This window comes from Scyliorhinus canicula, chromosome 10 (genome assembly GCF_902713615.1).
Source record: "Scyliorhinus canicula chromosome 10, sScyCan1.1, whole genome shotgun sequence".
Classification (NCBI taxonomy): domain Eukaryota; kingdom Metazoa; phylum Chordata; class Chondrichthyes; order Carcharhiniformes; family Scyliorhinidae; genus Scyliorhinus; species Scyliorhinus canicula.
In genome coordinates, this window is record NC_052155.1 from 142466835 (window position 1) to 142481787 (window position 14953).

At 47.9% G+C, this 14953-nt stretch overlaps 1 protein-coding gene across 1 annotated transcript in view; it reads right to left on the reverse strand.

Moving 5' to 3' along the window:
• LOC119972149 (regulator of G-protein signaling 22-like) overlaps positions 1-14953 on the reverse strand; it is an 810134-nt gene that overhangs the window by 169844 nt on the left and 625337 nt on the right. The window contains exon 18 of the mRNA XM_038808479.1: positions 2665-2827. Coding sequence (XP_038664407.1) covers positions 2665-2827 — 163 coding nt within the window. The remainder of the gene's footprint in view (positions 1-2664; positions 2828-14953) is intronic.

The following is a 14953-nucleotide window of genomic DNA, read 5'->3' on the forward strand; positions in this document are numbered from 1 at the left end:
AAACTGTTCCCACTCAGGAGAGCATCAATAACCAGAGGGCATAGATTCAATACAATGGGCAAAAGGACGAGGAGTGATGCAAGGAATTTTTTTTCTGGAACAAACTTTCTCAGAGCATGGTGGAAACACATTTAATCAAGTTACTTGGAATGAATTTAATTGCTATCTGAATAGAAAGAATGTGCAAAGTTACGGGGAGAAGGCAGGGGTGTAGGATGAGGAGGAAAGCTCATTCAGAGAGCGAGTAGGAACTCTATGGACCCAATGGCCTCCTTTTGAAATGCATATATTCTGTGGCCTGAATTTCGTGCTCATTGGGTGTGCACGGACAGCAAGCCTGGAAGCAATTGTGGTTTCTGGTTCTGCCTGTGAACGTCAGAAAAACGTGATTTCATGCTGGCTTTCCAATTAAGGGCCTGGACATTGGGACAATAATGCCGGCAGGAGTGAGAGCATGGCAGGCGAGATTGAATGGTGACACAAGGAGATCATAAAACTTGCCTAAGCACACCCTGACGGCTGCCAAGATTTGGGGAGGAGCCTAACAGGGCAGTCGACGAGAGACTGATGTATGTGACATAAGTGATGACTTCATCACCCAGTGGCGGGCTGTCAATGCTCATGGGTACTCTTACCCATGATTCTCAGATGATGGCATTGAGTGCTTGGCATGAGATATGTATACCGCAAGATGGCAAGAGGAATTCATTCCACCAGATGAAGAAGGCCTGGAAGTAGGTGACTGGCCAGATGAACAGGCATAGTGTTGTGTGCCGCACATGATTCCAGTTCAATGATCTTCTGTGCCCAAGTATAGATGTCTTGGACTGTGAATGTTATTTGCAGCACTGAAAAGTGTGAGATATGTATTGCCAAATGACAAATATCCATGTGCTTGCCAAGGTGGAGATGGCACAGTGGTTAGCACTGCTGCCTCACAGCAACAGGGATCTGGGTTCAATCTCGGCCTCGGGTGACTGTCTGTGTGAAGTGAATGAAAAAATGAAAATCGCTTATTGTCACAAGTAGGCTTCAAATGAACTTACTGTGAAAAGCCCCGAGTCGCCACATTCCGGCGCCTGTTCGGGGAGGCTGTTACGGGAATTGAACCGTGCTGCTGGCCTGCCTTGGTCTGCTTTCAAAGCCAGTGATTTAGCCCTGTGCTATACAGCCCCTGTTTGTGTGTGCATTCTCCCCATAACTGCGTGATTTTCCTCCGGGTGCTCTGGTTTCCTCCCACAGTCCAAAGATGTGCAGGTTAGGCTATGGGATTACGAGGATAGGGCGAGGTGGACACTCGTAAATGGGAAGAGTGCTGATTCGAAGGTTCGGTGCGGACTCAATGCACCGAATGGCCTCCTTCTGCACTGTAGGGATTGTATCTTTCTATGATTCTATATTATCGCTCACCTAAAGATTTCTTTAGGTGAGCGATAATATAGAATCATAGAAAGATGTACCAATTTGACGGGCACATCAAGCTCACTCTCCTGGGGGGTGGCTTGCGAGGTTGGAATTTGCAGGTTGTGTCCACAATGGATTTATAGAACATATAGAACAGTACAGCACAGAACAGGCCCTTCGGCCCTCGATGTTGTGCCGAGCAATGATCACCCTACTTAAACCCATGTAACCCGTATCCCAACAATCCCCCCATTAACCTTACACTACGGGCAATTTAGCATGGCCAATCCACCTAACCCGCACATCTTTGGACTGTGGGAGGAAACCGGAGCACCCGGAGGAAACCCACGCACACACGGGTTATCAATTGCAGATGGAAGATGAACCTGCCCTTAAATCCATTGTGGGGTGGTTGGAAAATTGTGCCCTTAGTGTCATGGGTGGCACGGCAGCACAGTGGTTAGCACTGTTGCTTCACAGTACCAGGGTCCCAGGTTCGATTCCCTGTTTGAGTCACTGTCTGTGCGGAGTCTGCACGTTCTCCCTGTGTCTGCGTGGGTTGCCTCCAGATGCTCCGGTTTCCTCCCACAAGTCCCAAATGTCGTGCTGTTAGGTGAATTGAACATTCTAAATTCTCCCTCAGTGCACCCAAAGAGGCGCTGGAGTGTGTTGACCTCGGGATTTTCACAGTAACTTTATTGTAGTGTTAATGTAAGCCTACTTGTGACAATAAAGAGTATTATCATTATCTGTAAACTTAGGTTCACACCTTTCTCTTCTTTCATTCAAGTGGCATTCAAGAGTGACATGGATTTATTTATGCTCTCATTTTGTCACGTTCTAACATTCAAAAGGCTTTGGGCCAAGTTCTGGCAAATGGGATTAGGCGGGCAGGTCAGGTGTTTTTTCATATGTCGGTGCAGACTCGGTGGGCCATAATGCCTTTTCAGTGCTGCATTATTCTCTGATTCTCCCACAGAATATTCTTCACATCTACTCTACTGTAATTACAGACAGTTGGAAATATTGCGTTTACAGTTATAGCATACAGTAGTATGGAAACATGAGGCAATAATAGCATTTTAGGAGAGGTATAAAAATATTTGCCTAGTATCTAATTGTACAAATCCATAACTTACATCCACTTGTCCTCGTGGCCATCCCAAAATTACTTTGCATATACTTTCTTAATTTTACTTTCAACCACCTTAAATCACAGTAAGAAGCACTAATTTAATTGTTAAACTTTCAGAAAATTACCTCATGTTGTTGTGTTTTTGTAGCAGGGCTGCTGGGTCCAAAGAAATACTTTCTATTCAGATATTTGCTCTTTATCTCTTTGGACTTGATACCTCTGTGGTCATTTTCATTGTGGGGTATTCTTCTGAAATATTCAATGTCCAACCAGCACTTGAGATCCATGCTACAAAAAAAGACAAACGTCCATGCCCATGAAATATTTTTGAAGTCCTGCATCAATGGTAGTACTTAATTAGCTGTCAGCCAGTGGTGCTCTTTAAGGAGGGTGTTTTCCCTGAGGACATCTTTAAGGAAGGTGTTTTCCCTGAGGATATCAGGAAATTCAATATATGCTACACTTCACAACCTGCAAATGGACAGCAGCTTCACCTTTCGATGGCACACCTGTTTGGCTGCAAACATCACCAAGCACAACCTTATGACAGTTGAGTTGTAATTTTGGCCATCCAAGTCGGACCTTTATTCATATCCATAGAAGAAAATACTACAGCAGAAAATGCTAGAAAAACTCAGCATGTCTGGAAACATCTGCGAGAGAGAAACAGTGATAATGTTCTGAGTCTGACTGACTCCTCAGAGCTGAACAGAGGTAGCGACGTGATGGATTTTATACTGTTGAAGAGGAAGTGGGGAAAAATAGAAGGTCAAGGATAGGTGGAAGCTTAGGAGAGACTTGACAAAGATGTCATGGACAAAAGTCAAAAGGAGTTCTAAAGGTAGAGTTAAAGATTTAAAAAGGTGCTAATACCGGCATAGGATATTTGAATGCATTTGGAGCAGAACAAGGGAAGCAAATGGAAGCAAAACATAAGAACAATTTACAGATGGCCCTGGGGGAGGGTTATGGGGAAAAAATACGAATTAAAAAAGATCAAAACTGAGGAGAGAGTTCATGGTCTGAAGTTATTGAATGCAATGTTGAGTAAGAAGGCTGTAATCAGAAGATGAGATGCTGTTTCCCCAGTTTAGTCTCCCTGGAAATGCAGACTGGGTGACTGCTTTGCAGCACACCTTTATTCAGTTCGCATACATGACCCAGACCTTCCTGTTGCTTGCCATAACAACTGACCATCTTGCTCTCCATCCTTAGCGTTCTGCAATGTTCCAGTGAAGCCCAACACAATTAACACATTCTACTATTTTACCTTAATGCCACTATTAGCCCTTCTTTAGTTTGAACACTACCATTAATCTGCACTGTGAGTACTACTTGGCTGGACGAGAGTGCTTTGGAGTTGGGTGAAAAACAGGGAGTTCAAGTGGTTAGTTATTTATGGGGTGAGCAGTAAGCCGCTCCTGGAGTACTGCGTGCAGTTCTGGTCACCACATTATAGGAAGGATGTGGCAGCTTTGGAAAGGGTTCAGAGGAGATTTACTAGGATGTTGCCTGGTATGAAGGGAAGGTCCTACGAGGAAAGGCTCAGGGACTTGAGGTTGTTTTCGTTAGAGAGGAGAAGGCTGAGAGGTGACTTAATAGAGACATATAAGATAGTCAGAGGGTTAGATAGGGTGGACAGTGAGAGTCTCTTTCCTCGGATGGTGATGACCAACACGAGGGGACATAGCTTTAAATTGAGGGGTAGTAGATATAGGACAGATGTCAGAGGCAGTTTCTTTACTCAGAGAGTAGTAGGGGTGTGGAACGCCCTGCCTGCAACAGTAGTAGACTCGCCAACTTTAAGGGCATTTAAGTGGTCACTGGATAGACATATGGATGAAAATGGAATAGTGTAGGTCAGATAGGCTTCAGATGGTTTCACAGGTCGGCGCAACATCGAGGGCCAAAGGGCCCGTACTGCGCTGTAATGTTCTATGTTCTAATTAAACTTATCTTCAGGTCTTAAATTGAGTAATCAAAAGCTGCTCTTTTGGGTAGTTGCATTCCTGAAACAGGAGTCGGCTGAGTTACACTAGGAGCTAGTAAATAGCACAACTTGTTTAACCCAGTTTCCAGAGGATTGGAATTTGAGGCCTATAAATAGGGAAACCACTTATTGCTGCTTGTCTGCAATGTGTGTGGGAAGTGGCTGAAGAAGACTGCTTTGTAGTAGAGTGAAAAACAGGAAGTTAGGTGAAACTGCGGGAAGGTGAAACCGAAACATCGGGAGCAGAGCTGAGCGGGAGATTTTCGAACAGAGGCCTGGGAAGGTAAGTGGTTTCACTGATTCACTAATTGAGTGTTCCGACTGTTAAGCCGGCCGGCAAGGTAAGATCTGAACTTTTACCATGGCAAACGTGTCGACCAGGATTCCCCCATAAGGGCACCAGAACCAAAGCTTATGAATGAGGTGATTAAATCCGATTTGAACGTCACTGATTATTGAATTTTCCAAGAGGGGGACGCCCCAAATTCGCACAATGTTTAAAGCTTCAATCACCATTTTGATCCAATTTGAACTTTCAACATTTGAGTTAAAAAAAACCTAGTAAGATTTCTGTCAGGCATGGAAATATTGGAAATTGAAATCAGTTTAAAGAAAAGAAATTCAAGCAGAATAAAAGTAATCTTTCTTTTACAAAGAACAAAGAAAATTACAGCACAGGAACAGGCCCTTCGGCCCTCCCAGCCTGCGCCGATCCAGATCCTTTATCTAAACCTGTTGCCTATTTACCAAGGTCTACTTCTCTCTGTTCCCCACCCGTTCATATACCTGTCCAGGTGCATCTTAAATGATGCTATCGTACCCGCCGCTACCACCTCCGCTGGCAAAGCATTCCAGGCAACCACCACCCTTTGCGTAAAAAACTTTCCACGCACATCTCCCTTAAACTTTCCCCCTCTCACCTTGAAATCGTGACCCCTTGTAATTGACAATATAAGTTTTTAGGTTATGTGTAGAAATGCAATGGCATTCCAAGTATCTCCGCACATTCATTAGGTTCTGCAGGAAAATTAACCATTTCAAAAAACAGTTGATTTGTTCTAAAAATTGCCCTCCCCAAAATAAAAAAATACTTCTCTATGATTATGATTCATTTATGTTGGTTTAATTATAAGTTTCTGGGAGATCAACAAGACCAGTTAATGCGGAAATTTTAAACATAGTTTGGAGGCAATTTGTACAAACGTAAGAATAGTTTAAAATCCACGAAGAATACCTATAAAATCAATCAAGCTGAAGATGTATTTATACTTTTACAGGAATTGTTTGTTACAAATTTTAAGTTTGAATTGTCAGATACGTTCAGATTAATTAAACCATTTTGCCCCAAGCAGAATAGATCTTTTGTGGTTTACTTGACAGGCAACTGCAAACGGAACAAGAATTGCAGTAGCTTCAGGAATTTGAGAATTTATTTGATAGAGTCATAGCATCACAGAATCACAACAGTACAGAAAGAGGCCATTTGCCTTTCGGTGTGCACTGACCCTCTGGGAGAGCACCCTGCCCCGGCCCACTCCCCCGCTCTATCCCCATGTATGCCCACTGTGATGAACAGTATTAATAACTGCTGTAAACGGTACCTGACCTTTAATACCTTGCCCCTTTAAGATACTTGGAACCCTGGGGGACTCCGCCTCTGGCTCCGTCCCCAGGAAACGGTATATAGGATAAGGCTCCATGTGGTGAGCACACTTCTCTCCGATGCTGTCCTGTTCTCTGTAGATTAAAGCCTTTTGATTACCGACCAAGCTCTCGCGTCGTAATTCAGGGTGCCTCAATTTAATCTACAGACACATCAAGATGGACAGCGATCTAAAACCGGAGAAACTCAACCAGGACACCTGGTCGCCGGAAGCCCCGGAAATTTTTAAATATTGGCTCCGGTGTTTTGACGACTATCTGGACTCCTCAACGACTGATGTCGACAGCACTCACAAGCTGAGTTTACTACATGGCCGGGTGGGCCATCGACTCTCCGCTGTGATCAAGAACGCTACGACCTATGATGCGGCGGTCGAAATACTGAAGAAACGCTTCATAAAACCTACTAACGAGGTACACGCCAGACATTTGCTCTCAACCTGCAGCCAGCGTTCCGGGGAAACACTGGACGAGTTCGTGGAAAGACTCACTGCGCTCGCGAGGAACTGCAACCACAAAGCAGTGACGGCAGAAGACCACAGGAACTTGCGGTATCAGGTCCTCATACATCCGGCAGCGGCTCCTAGAAGACGGGGCAAAGGATCTCCAGGGCACAGTAACGCTCGCCTCTTCTCTCAAAACGGCCCACCGTAACCTCCGTACGTACTCCGCGGACCTTGCGAACCCCTCCCGATCCCCTCCAGACTTGGCCACGCTACAGGCCTGTGCCGCGCGGCAATCCGCTCACTCCGGGGGTTCCCCATGCTATTTCTGTGGGCAAGGCCAGCACCCACGTCAGCGTTGCCCGGCCCGCTCCACGATCTGCAACGACTGTGGGAGAAAAGGGCACTTCGCTAAAGTCTGCCTGGCTGGGCTCAAAGGCCACAAACGAAACCCTCACCAGGCCCAGAAATCAAGCTCCCGGTCTCACAGACCCCGCAACGCGGCCGTGCTGCGGCCGGGCACGCCCACTTCCGACGCATCATCGACTTCGTGCGAGTCATGGGAGCGGCCATCTTGGCGGTGGCCATCTTCGAAACCCGACATGTTCGACCGGTGGTGGCGGCCATCTTGTGACTCCGGGCTGCCATTTTATGAGTTTGGCTCTGACGGCCCGCAACTAGGAGCGATCACACTCGATCAATCGCGGTCGAAACACCTGCGAAACTCAATGATACGGGCGCGAATCAACGGCCACGACACTCCCTGCCTATTCTACTCCGGGAGCACGGAGAGCTTTATCCATCCAGACACGGTAAGGCGCTGCTCCCTGCGCACCCACCCCGCCTCCCAAACTATCGCCCTCGCCTCAGAGTCCCATTTAGTTCAAATCACGGGGTATTGTGTCGCTGACCTCGCAATTCAAGGCGCTGAATACACCCGTTTGAAACTTTACATCTTTCCTCAACTCTGCTGCTCGGTCTGGACTTTCAGTGCAGCCACCGGAGCCTGACACTGAAGTTCGGCAGACCCCTGCCCCCACTCACGGTATGCAGCCTGGCGACACTCAAAGTTGCGCCACCCCCCCCCCTTCGCGAACCTCACTCCCGACTGTAAGCCCGTCGCCACCAGGAGTCGCCGGTACAGTACCCAAGACATGACTTTTATCAAGTCAGAGGTTCAGCAGCTACTAAAAGAGGGGGTCATAGAGGCCAGCAACAGCCCTTGGAGGGCTCAAGTATTGGTAGTTCGCTCCGGGGAAAAGCAACGAATGGTAGTGGATTATAGCCAGACCATAAACCGCTTTACGCAACTCGATGCTTACCCACTTCCCCGCATAGCAGAAATGGTGACTCACATCGCCCAGTATCGGGTATTCTCCACGGTCGATCTAAAATCGGCCTATCATCAACTCCCTATCCGCCCAGAGAACCGCCCCTACATGGCTTTTGAAGCAGCCGGTCGGCTTTTTCACTTCCTCAGGTGTCACAAACGGAGTCTCCGTTTTCCAGAGGGCGATGGATCAAATGGTGGACCAGTACGGCTTACGGGCTACCTTCCCGTACTTGGACAACGTCACCATCTGCGGCCATGACCAGCAGGACCACGACGCAAACCTGAGGAAGTTCCTGCAGACTGCCCGGGCCCTCAACCTCACGTACAACAAAGAGAAATGCGTGTTTCACACAACCCGGCTAGCCATCCTGGGCTACGTCATGGGCTACGACCCCGACCGCATGCATCCCCTTAAGGAACTTCCCCTTCCCCGTAGCCTCAAGGCACTCAAACGGTGCTTGGGGCTTTTCTCCTATTACGCCCAGTGGGTCCCCAGATATGCGGACAAAGCCCAACCACTTAGTAAGACCACGGTTTTTCCCCTGACGGCTGAGGCCCAGTCGGCTTTCAGCCGTATCAAGGCCGACATGCACGCGGTGGACGAAGCCATCCTCTTCCAAGTAGAAAGCAACGCATCAGACGTTGCCCTGGCTGCTACCCTCAACCAGGCAGGCAGACCAGTAGCGTTCTTCTCCCGAACCCTCAACGCCTCGGAAATCCGGCACTCTGCAGTCGAAAAGGAGGCACAAGCCATAGTGGAGGCCGTGCGACACTACCTAGCCGGTAGGAGGTTCACCCTCATCACCGACCAACGGTCGGTCGCCTTCATGTTCGATAACGCACAACGGGGCAAAATAAAGAATGACAAAATTCTGAGGTGGAGAATAGAGCTCTCACCTATACGTTCGTACGTATAGGTGGAGAGCTCTATTCTCCACCTCAGAATTTTGTTCCGGGGGAGCTCAACGAGTCCCCAGATGCCCTGTCCCGCGGCACGTGCGCCAACGTGTAATTGGACCGCCTGAGATCCATCCACGATGACCTCTGCTACCCGGGGGTCACCCGGCTTGCCCACTTCATCAAGTCCTGCAACCTACCCTACTCCACAGGGGAGGTCAAGGCCATGACTAAGGCATGCCAGATCTGTGCGGAATGCAAACCGCAATTCTATCGACCAGACTAGGCCCGCCTGATAAAGGCCTCTGGGCCCTTTGAGCGACTAAGTGTGGACTTCAAAGGGTCCCTCCTGTCCACCAACCACAACATCTATTTCCTCACCGTCATCGATGAGTTCTCCCGCTTCCCTTTTGCTGTCCCCTGCCCCGATATGACCTCGGCCTCCGTGATCAAGGCACTGCGCAGCATCTTCACACTGTTTAGTTTCCCCGCTTATATCCACAGCGACCGGGGTACATCGTTCATGAGCGATGAGCTGCGTCGGTACCTGCTCAGCAAGGGCATCGCCTCGAGCAGAACGACGAGCTATAACCCGTGGGGAAACGGGCAAGTGGAGAGGGAGAACGTGACAGTTTGGAAGGTTGTCCTCCTAGCCCTACGGTCAAGGAGTCTCCCAATCGCCCGCTGGCAGGAGGTCCTACCCGATGCCCTGCACTCCATTAGGTCGCTCCTCTGTACGGCCACAAACGAGACCCCTCACAATCGTTTGTTTGTTTACCCCAGGAAGTCCATCTCTAGGGTCTCGCTTCCACCCTGGCTTTTGATTACCAACCTCGCTCTCGCATCGTAATTGAGGGTGCCTCACCCACCTAACCTACCCATCCTTGGATCAGAACCAACTCACCTACCCTGTATATCTTGGAAGTCCATTTGTCCACCCATTAGTGCAGATTCTGAACATAGGAAGTTTGAAAATGATCTCAGAAGCTAGAAGGGCTCAAGTGGAGTGTCTATTACTTGAATGGGTGGGTTATGGGTTACAATAGTTAAGGTTGAAGGAAGCTAGACAGCTAAAATCCAGAATCCTGGTTGCGCAAACACCAAAAGGCCCGAGTCAAAAGAAAAAAAATCAGCACCTCCTGTTGATGAGGATGTATGTGATTATGTTGAACACTTACGTTCTGTGTTTATTAATTGTTCTAGAATTGCTATAGACGCCGGTATGCTGGCACTCGTTAATGCCCTTGTACAGAGGTTGCAGCCTGATCTTAAGAGAATGTTTACACCGACTTGTGTTGGTTGGGAGGGTAAGCAAAATCTGCCTGAAATTATTAGTGCTCGACAACACTGAGCTACAACTCCAGTATCAGAAACCTAAACTAGCAAACAAAGGCGCCGACAAGATCCTGTATGTCTGTTCACCCGGACAATGGTGGACTCGGAATGGTAGATGTGGGAGAGGTAGGCAAACAGGCTGGGAAGGGAATAGTGGCGCCTATTATACGTGTGGTCTCCAGGGGCACTGGCCCTGGAATTGCCCTCTGAGACAACAGACGCCAACCCCCGTTGTCATGTCGCTCCCGCCTTCACCACCTCCAACCTCCTAGGCTGTTCCTTATACTATGAATAACTCCTTTGGTCCACCAGGACCCTCCCAATGGGGATGCCACACCCGTCAAATGCCTGTCATTACTGCTGAATAACCTATTAGACTATTGGTAGTTAATGGAACTTCCTTGTTGATACTGGCACCACTTCACTATTCGTACAAATGAGGCTCCTAGCATTCGCCTTTCACACCAAACTGTTGATGTTGTCAGATAATGGGCCAACCACCGTCTCTACCGCTATCAGAAAAGGTTCCATTCTCCTTCACAGGACAATCTGGTGAACACCCATTCCTCCTCGGCTCTGATGTTCCTGTTATTCTCCGAGGTAATGATCTCCTCTGCAAACTAGGCTGCGCACTCGTTTGGTCTCCTGAAGGTGTCCACCTCAAAGTCCCCAAGTCATCTTGTCCAACAGTCTGTGCTTTACTACAGGCCGCTGAACACTCCTTTCCACCCCATGTGTGGTGCTGAAACTTTGATATAGTCAATGTTTTGTCCTGCCTGCGAAATACATTCCTTCATCTACTGGCTGATGAGTGGGTTCAAGAGACCCTAGCGACTGCTGTCACTCCATAGAAGACTGGCATGACCACCTCCACTGCACAGCCCATTACTCGGCGGGTGGCTCCGACCTTCAGTATGACTGAGAGATATCTGCCCACTTGGGTGAGTGTTACATTCTTACCATCACCTCTCTTGTGTTGGCCCCGAGGGCTTCACCTCCTTTGTCACCCTACCGCCCTCTGCTGCATCCCTTTTGCAAGCTCCGCCAAATGTAGCCCCACATGTCACCCTTTCTCTGATTTGTGGTTCCCAGGTGGTTTCTCGTCTCCAACAGGAGAGCCCGAAATTAAGTTTGAATGGAGGGAAGGGATATTAGCTATTTATAAGCAGGCCACACAGCTCCATTTTACTTTCCCTCTATTATCAGGCTGCCACCCCTACTCCATCTATTACTCTTACTGTTGATTTGTCTCACATTATTCATTTACAGTCCACTGCACCGCATTTCTGAACAGGATGCGTGGGTACACGCCAAATGCACTCAGCGTTCTGATGGCCTTTGGTGTTCCCTGGAAGGGTGAGCTGTCACCCCTCTATCACTCCTGCCCTGGCTTGCCAGCATGCTACATGAATTTACTCATGCGGGCAAGGGGGGATGGTAAGGGTGGCACAGCAGGTATGGTTTGCACCAGGATTTTCTACCATGGCAGGGAACGTTGCTGCCCAGTGCCTGCTCTGCCAATGCCATAATCCTGGAAAGACACCTCCAGTGACTGCAGCAGTGGATCCACAGCCGTGGGGCCCCTTTGTGCATTTACAAATGGACTTTATACAAATGCCTAAATGTATGGGATATGACTACATGCTTGTTGTTGTAAGCTTATTTTTGCGATGGGTAGAAGCATATCCAAGTAGAGAGAATGATGCTGTTACTGTAGCCAAGTTCCTGTTACATGAAAATGTGCCGAGGTTGATATCCCTGAAATCATATCCAGTGACAATGGTCCCCATTTTACAGGAAATAAGATGGTAAGGGAATTGCTGAAAGCGTTACAATGTAAACACCACCTCTCCTGTCCTTACCATCCCCAGTCTACGGGGGCAGTGGAGAGGCAGAATGGGATACTGGATGGTGGTCTTCTTGAAGCATATGGGGTTAGTCAGTCAGTCTTAGACTAAAGAACAAGTTGGCTAAGTTGTGTGAAGAAACAGGTCTGAAGTGGCCTGAGGCCTTGCCTTTGGCCCTCATGACCATGCACTCCCATCCCAACCGTACCACTTCCCTGTCACCATATGAGATCGTGATGGGATGTCCCATGCGCCTCCCTGTTTCCTCATCCCTCATGGTTAAGCAGATGGACATCTACTCCATGGATGAGGGAATGCTGGGCATTGACTACATCTCTTAAAAGTTTGCATTCTCAGGTCGCAGAGGTGCAGAAGGAAGCTACCACTGAAGGGTGCCACCAGTACCAGCTGGAATATTTGATCCGCATGAAGGTCTTCCGGAGGAAACGCTGCCTGGAATCTCGTTGGGAAGGCCCTTACCAGGTGCTGCAGATCACCCACACGGTCATAAAAGTTGAGGGGCGACCTTTGTGGATCCCTGCCTCGCATGTCAAGCGGGCACCAACCACAGATGAAAGTACCCAAACCATCGGAATGCGGACTCTAATACTGACTTTCTTCTGCACGACCCTATCATGGATTGATAATTCCGTGGTCCAAAAGATGCAGGCCATTGCCTCACAAGGCAACCGGAGCAACTGTTGGATTTGTACTCATTTTCTCACTAACCCTTCCTCCTCAGAGATGTGATTTTTGTCTCCCCCCTTAGATTCTGCATGTCGTGTCTATCTTGCTGAATATGATAACTGGGAAGCTCAGTTCCGTTTCTACAACCAGTCCGACCCAATAGCATCCTTTTGAGAATGCCAAGGGAATGAGTCGACATGCCTACCCCAGGCCCCTTCCTCTGAGGCCAATCTCACATATATACTAACCAGAATGGGTGTGACTGTCAGCGGGCGTATAATTTGACCCTGAGCACTCCACAATAAATTGGGCCTCTGATGGCTATGTCGAAGGAGGGTTTGGGCCCTGTAATTGTAGAAACACTATTGGATGCCCAGACGTACTGGCACTGCGAGCATTACGACTTAGTCGGACCTGTCAAATTCGCTGGTACGCCCAGACCTTTGTTTCTACCTTTGTTTGGAATTGGCTTAGATTCTTTCAGAATCATACCTTTTGGTACCTGACCCTGGTTCGCAATGGTTCCTATTGGCTTTGTGGGACTAGGCACCAGAAGATTGGGCAGGGACCTGCACCATTGGCAATATTATCCCTGAGGCCTTCAGATCCAACACCTTGCTATTCACTCCCTCCATAACAACCTGGAACGTCCGGGGAGTCATAAAATGTCGATCTAGAATCCACTGGTTATCCGTAATACCGGGTTTCACCATTTTGGACGGGCCTTTATTCCGGGTCTGGGAGTCTCGGAATTAGAAAGGGGTATCATTAACATCTCAGTCACTATGGAAAGAAGTGAGAACCATGCATGCCATCCAGGGGTTGCAATCAGAAATTCGGTCTCTCTCTAAGGTGGTACTCCAAAATCGAATGACCAGTGATTTCCTATTGGCAGCGCAAGGGGGAGTCTGCGCAGCCATTAATGAATGTTGCTGGAATGAGGACCAAAGAATCGAGACGGATGTAAGCGACATACAGGAGCAAGTTCACCTTCTCCACTCTGTGGCTCAAGAAAAACCTTCTGATTGGTGGGGATGGCTCCCTGATATTGGAGGGTGGTTTGGAGGATTCCTTAATACCCTCAAGTATCTTGGGATAGGCCTTGACCTTCTTATCGTCCTCCTTTGTTGCATTCTCTCTGGCTGCCAATTAAGGATACTTAAAGCCCCAGGTAACAACCCAGCAGCCCAGCTCCTTCTGCTCCTCAATTATTACAACCTTACGGACAAGGAAGCCCGACAGTTAGGGAGATACAGCTTGAGTAAGATCCTAAGTTGTCCTTGAAGGACAAAAGGGAGAAAGTGTGGAGTGCATGATATACTGTTTCTTGATGTGGAGATGCCGGCGTTGGACTGGGGTGAGCACAGTAATAAGTCTTACAACACCAGGTTAAAGTCCAAAATGTTTGTTTCAAACACTAGCTTTTGGAGCACTGCTCCTTCCTCAGGTGAATGAAGAGGTATGTTCCAGAAACATATATATAGACAAATTCAAAGATGCCAGACAATGCTTAGAATGCGAGCATTTGCAGGTAATTGAATCTTTACAGATCCCGAGATAGGGGTAACCCCAGTTAAAGAGGTGTGAATTGTCTCAAGCCAGGACAGTTGGTAGGATTTTGCAAGCCCAGGCCAGATTGTGGGGGATGAATGTAATGCAACATGAATCCCAAGTCCCGGTTGAGGCCGTACTCATGTGTGCGGAACTTGGCTATAAGTTTCTGCTCGGCGATTCTGCGTTGTCGCGCGTCCTGAAGGCCGCCATGGAGAACGCTTACCCGGAGATCAGAGGCTGAATGCCCTTGACTGCTGAAGTGACCTGGTGTTGTAAGACTTCTTACTATACTGTTTCTTAGCAAGGGACATGAGTTAGTCTGAAAACCATAATATCCTGCTCTTAGTGAAGGACATAAGTTAGAATGGAATCCATAATAAACTGGTTCTTAGTGAATGACGCAAGTCTGTGGAAATAGAATGATGGAAGTAACCATAATAAGGATGCGCTTTTCTGTAAACTACCATAACCTCCAAGTCAGGAGCGGAGATAAGTATGCAAAAGAAGGATTAAAAGTGCTAGTTTTCCCATTGGTACATTTGCCCTGTTTTTTATTGGCTAGAATTACTATCCTTGCATTGGTCTAAAATGAAAGTTTAACTGTGATATTATTGGTGTGTGTGACAGGATTAGACTTCAGATGTAATTCTATTGGTTAATCAAGCT